The following is a 5,694-nucleotide window of genomic DNA, read 5'->3' as shown; positions in this document are numbered from 1 at the left end:
CAAATTAAGCAGCGGTAAAGTGACTTATAAATAATGAGAAAATTTTACATAAGATTCGTCCCATTATATTTTTTGTGTTCTTAACTGCTACTGGTCACACCAAGAAAAAACTATTTAATTTACGAACTAAAAAATTTGTAAAAAACTTACATAAGAAGGATGAATCGTGTCGTTATTCGTGTATGTCTATCTAATAAAATCTCGGTATGTACATGCATGATATGAGCTTATTCGACAGTCCATTACAAAATCAAAATTCTCACATAAATGAGTTTCTCCTTGCAAAATTTAAATTTGTAATTGCTAATTATTAAACAAGAACATTAAACAAAAGATAAAAATTTAGCCTACTAATATTATTAATAAAGATCAGGTTACGGTGCAATTGTGATACCGTACAATAATTATATTAAGTTGTTGGATGTATTTAAATTGATGGAATCTACTAACATCCAACGACTGAATGTAACTATAATACAATAACATAATTACACGTCAGGCTTCCGTTATCAATAGAAACGTGATAGAAAATTTTTAAAACTGATGGAAAGCTTGGATCAAGAAAAGAATTCTACTTTAATTTCTATTTTGATAAGTCTTATCCAAGACGTTTTTTTACGGTGAAAGATAAAGCTTGATTTGACTTTAGCCTCTATAATTAGTGTTCCATCGACTTTGTACTCCTTGGATCTTTCTCCAAATTATTGCCTCCAGAATCTTTAAAAATCATGCCCATGTAGATATATATATATATATATTTTTTATTTTTTTTTTTTTATTACATGAGACTATTGCTCAGATTACAACTCATATTATATGAGAATATAACTGATATGTACAAATCAGACTATAACCGGGATCAACATACATCAATGCTAATGGAGCGCTGCCCAGATTTTAACCCTCTCAAATATTCGAGGGATGTTTACTCCTCGCACTGGGACAAGGAAGCAGACTGCCTTCACTCAATTTTATTTGAGGAAGAAAACACCCCCACATGCATAGTAGGGATGGCCACTAAAGGAGTTGGTTTGCGGAGGCCTCCTCTATTTTTCACTCCATTTCTTAGTAAATTTAAGGGGATAAGCATAGAGTATCTCACGTGAGGACTACTATACCCATCCCCCTCTTATTCTTTATTTAATTATTTTATATTAAACTTTTATATATAATTTTAGTGAAATAAAAAATAAAATGGCTGCTATCATCACTAACATATTGTGAAGTACTAAAATTATTAAAAATTAAAAGACATCTCCAATACAGTGGAGTAATATCTTGAATCATATAAAAATGTAATACATTTGGATAAAAAAATAAATAAAAAATATATATAGTTTAAATGGAGATTGAAGTGTGGTTGGAGTGGAGAATACAAAATTAATTACACCTCTGTTAAAATTTTGAAAATTATTTTTCTCTCTCTTTTCACTACATTCTTAAAAAATTTATTTTATTTGAGGTGATTTTAATGGAGCTCCAGATGCATGAAAGATTTTACAGTTCTAATATTTAAAAGAAGATGTAAGTTAATTAATCCAATAATATTTTATTTGGAGAAAAATAATTAAACAAAATATACGGTGAGAGGCTATATCATCTATTATTCAAGTTGGCAAAATTTTGTCCAAGTAGCATTAGTGTTAAATAATGAGATAGACGGTCGTTGGTCGTTACACGTTAATACAATGACTCATTGACATTTTAAACAATTTGAAACATTTTGCGCAGACAAGTCAGTTCATTTCACAATTCTCTGGGCTATTCTCCCCCTCTTGTCCTTTTCTCTTTGAAAAAGCTGCTAACTAGTAATAGCTCACCCTCCAAAATTAAGTAAGCTTCATGTTTGCATTAATGCAAACCCAAATCCCACAGAAACCTGCTACTTTGCATTATTAGCACTATCATTTTCCGATGGCAAAAAATCCAACTATGTCGCCGGCTTCTGCCGACGACAACCCTTTGCTCTTCATCAATCAGAAACCAAATGTAGAGCTTCAAAACCAAAATCGAAGTCGCAGATTCACAGGCTCCTCTGGCAGGTCCATCAACAAAGAGCTTGAAAGTGAGCCGATTAACGATTACTCTTCAGTCATCAGCATCGACATGCCGTATTCTAATGGTAGCAGCAGTAACGAACTACCTAACTACCCATTACTTCTTTCATTCAACAACTTATCCTACAGTGTTAAAGTTGGTCAAAAATTGCTTCCGGATCTTCCATTTTTTGGCTCACAAGATGATGTTAAGAAGACAAAGCTTTTACTGGATGATATTTCTGGGGTAGCTAGAGAAGGTGAAATAACTGCGATTCTTGGTGCTAGTGGCTCTAGTAAAACTACTTTGATGGACGCTATTGCTGGCCGCATATCAAAACAGAGATTGAAAGGCACTGTGACATTGAATGGAGAGGTTTTGGGGTCAAAGCTTTTGAAGATCATATCTGCTTATGTGATGCAAGATGATCTTTTGTATTCCATGCTAACCATAGAGGAAACCCTTATGTTCTCAGCGGAATTTAGGCTTCCTCGATCTTTATCTAAAGAAAAAAAGCGAAAAAGAGTGGATGCTTTGATTGATCAACTCGGTCTTCGAAGTGCAGCCATGACCATAATTGGTGATGAGCAACACAGAGGTGTTTCAGGAGGCGAGCGCAGGCGGGTTTCTATCGGAGTTGATATAATTCATGATCCAATTCTCTTGTTCCTGGACGAACCCATATCAGGGCTTGATTCAACAAGCGCGTTTAATGTTGTCAAGGTGTTAAAACAGATTGCAAAAAGTGGAAGCATTGTCATCATGTCCATACACCAACCAAGCCATAGAATCCTGAGCCTCCTGGACCGTTTGATCTTTCTATCAAACGGACAGGCCGTGTGCAGTGAAGCACCAAGTAATCTCTCACAATTCTTTGGGGCGTTCGGCCATCGGATTCCTGAGAACGAGAATCAAGCTGAGTTTGCTCTTGATTTAATTCGTGACCTTGAAGATTCTCCAGGTGGAGTCAGCACCTTAGTAGAATTCAACAAGTCGCGGCAGTACTCAAAAAGGGATTTGGATGAACCGAAATGTGAACTGAAAGATGCAATCAAGGCGAGCATCGTCAAAGGGAAACTAGTCACTACTGGTACAGCCTCGAATGATGATATTGGTTCAGACCTGACATCTTCAGTTCAAACTTATGCCAATCCGTTTTGGATTGAAATGATGATTTTATCCAAAAGATTGATGATAAACTCGAGAAGAATGCCTGAACTCTTTGTTGTTCGTTTCGCTACCGTTTTCGCGGCTGCAGTTATCACCGCCGGCTTATACTGGCAACTCGATAACTCACCCAGAGGCACACAAGGGCGAATAGGGTTCTTTGGTTTTGGGATCACCCTCATATTCTTTCAGTGTTCGCGAGAAATCCCAGTGTTTCTTCAAGAACGGCAGATTTTCATAAGAGAAACAGCTTACAATGCATACCGCGTGTCGTCTTATTTACTCGCCCACTCTTTGGTCCCTATTCCCTCAATGATTATCCTCTCACTTGTCTTTGCAGCAACAACCTTTTGGGCTGTTGGATTAGCTGGCGGCTTCAGTGGGTTCCTATTCTTCTTCATCATAATATGCATATCATTTTGGGTTGGGAGTTCATTCATAGCATTAATTTCAGGACTCGTCTCTCATGTGATGGTCGGTTTTATCATTGTCGCCTGCCTTTTAGGCTACTTTCTTGTGTTTTCCGGGGCTTACATTCCTCGAGATCAAATGAGGTCATTTTGGGTATTGCTTCACTACACTTCTCTAGTTAAATATCCATTCCAAAGTATTCTTCAAAATGAATATGGCGATGATTCAACAAAATGCTTCGTCAGAGGTGTGCAGTTCTTTGAGGATACAATTTTTGTTCATCTCCCGGAGTCCGTGAAGATCAAGCTGTTAAAAAGCATGGGCCATGTGTTGGGCAAAAACATTACTGGCTCGTCTTGTTTGGCCACTGGGGGTAAAATTCTAGAACACAGTGGAGCAACAGATATCAGTAAATGGAACTGTTTTTGGCTTACCGTTGGGTTTGGGGTCCTCTTTAGGGTTCTGTTTTACTTCATTTTGTTGCTTGGCAGCAAGAATAAGAGAATGTAAATGATAATAATTTTGCTATTTATTTTCCTTTTTGCAACTTGTAATACCTAAAACCGTCAGTCTTTCTTTGTCTTTGACTTTATATGGCAATAAAGAAATTCACCAAAGGATTGCCAAGGGTCTGGGCTGGGCTGGGCCGGGCTGGGCTTTGGTCTAGGTTTTCCTTGAGCGTGGGAGTGATGAGCATTATTCACAGTTCACTGGTGCACATACACTAGAATACAATAAAATTAGAACATGATTCCATTGTATTCTTAGGAATTCCATAAAAGATGCATTTGGTGGGCGGGCCGCATTGTATTGAATTGTATCAAATTATAATGAATTGATAATACAGTAATTGTATCAAATTATAATAAATTAATAATATTTGATGCGAAATAAATTTAATTTTTTTATTAAATAATAGTTAAAATAAAAAGAGACCTATGCAAGTTAGGCCCACCGGGGATAGTGGGTCTCATTTGCACGTCACTTGCCGCACAATCTTCAAAAAGTATACGGACCACTGTTTTTTTGGAGCCAATCGAAGGCCCACCTCTGAGCTCATTAATGAGCATACAAACAAACAATTTTTTTTTTATTTTTTTTTTCTAGTTACAAGACACTCATATTGTTTTCCACCTCAAATTAAACTCATCTCCATGACGAAGGTCTGGCCTAGTATTGAAATACTGTAATTTTTAAATTATAATTATAGTAATTTATAAAATTAAGAGTTATAGTAAATATAATTTTTAAATAATTATTTTAATAAATTAGTAAATATATAATTTTTTTTGTCATATAAATATAAAATTAAATTAATTTATCTTCTAAATTAAAATAATTAATATTTACTAAATACTTTAGTGTTGTATCTTTAAAATTACAACTATCTAACTCCAATCTCAAATATGATTGGCAAAATACAGGCTTGGACCAGACTTTTTACAAATGTAAAACCAAATTAACTTATCTTCTAAATTAAAGTAGCTAATATTTACTAAATACATTAGTGTTATACCTTTACGGTGTGTTTACTTCATAGAATAAGAAATGAAAATGAAACTCATGTTTACTTGACAAAATGTAATTTAAGAATGAGAATAAAATATGTGGATTCCACATAATTTGGGAGTAAGGAATATGAATCTCATTCCCACGGGGGGTTGGAGAATGAAAATGAGGAAATATGAATGGAATATATATTTACTTTTGTATCCCTATACTTTTTTCATATTTTTCAAATTACCCTTTTCAAATCACAATTAATTTTATTATTTTAAATATCATTAATAATAATAATACTTATAATTATTATTATTATTAAATTTTATTAACTTTATTATTTTAGTTATTATTAATTATTTTTATTAATATTATCATTATTAACAATAAAATAATGATAAAAATAATCATTAATAAAAATAATTAATTTATCATTACTAACAATATTATCATTATTATTATTGTTGTTGTTATTATTATTATTATTATATTATTATTATTAATAAAAATAATAATAACAATAATTAATAATAACTAAAATATTAAAGTTAATGAAATTTAATAATAATAATAATAATA

The 5,694-nt window shown here is 33.4% G+C and overlaps 1 protein-coding gene across 1 annotated transcript; it reads left to right on the top strand.

Moving 5' to 3' along the window:
- The first annotated feature begins 1,696 nt into the window (after positions 1-1,696).
- On the top strand, positions 1,697-4,293 carry LOC102611002 (ABC transporter G family member 20-like). The gene has a single exon (XM_006480646.4). It carries the CDS (start codon positions 1,915-1,917, stop codon positions 4,123-4,125), a length of 2,211 nt encoding a protein of 736 aa, XP_006480709.1. The 5' UTR covers positions 1,697-1,914; the 3' UTR covers positions 4,126-4,293.
- The last annotated feature ends 1,401 nt before the right edge of the window (positions 4,294-5,694 follow it).

This window comes from Citrus sinensis, chromosome 6 (genome assembly GCF_022201045.2).
Source record: "Citrus sinensis cultivar Valencia sweet orange chromosome 6, DVS_A1.0, whole genome shotgun sequence".
NCBI classification, from domain to species: domain Eukaryota; kingdom Viridiplantae; phylum Streptophyta; class Magnoliopsida; order Sapindales; family Rutaceae; genus Citrus; species Citrus sinensis.
Note: the sequence above shows the minus strand (reverse complement) of the source record. Positions and strands in the feature narration are given on the sequence as shown.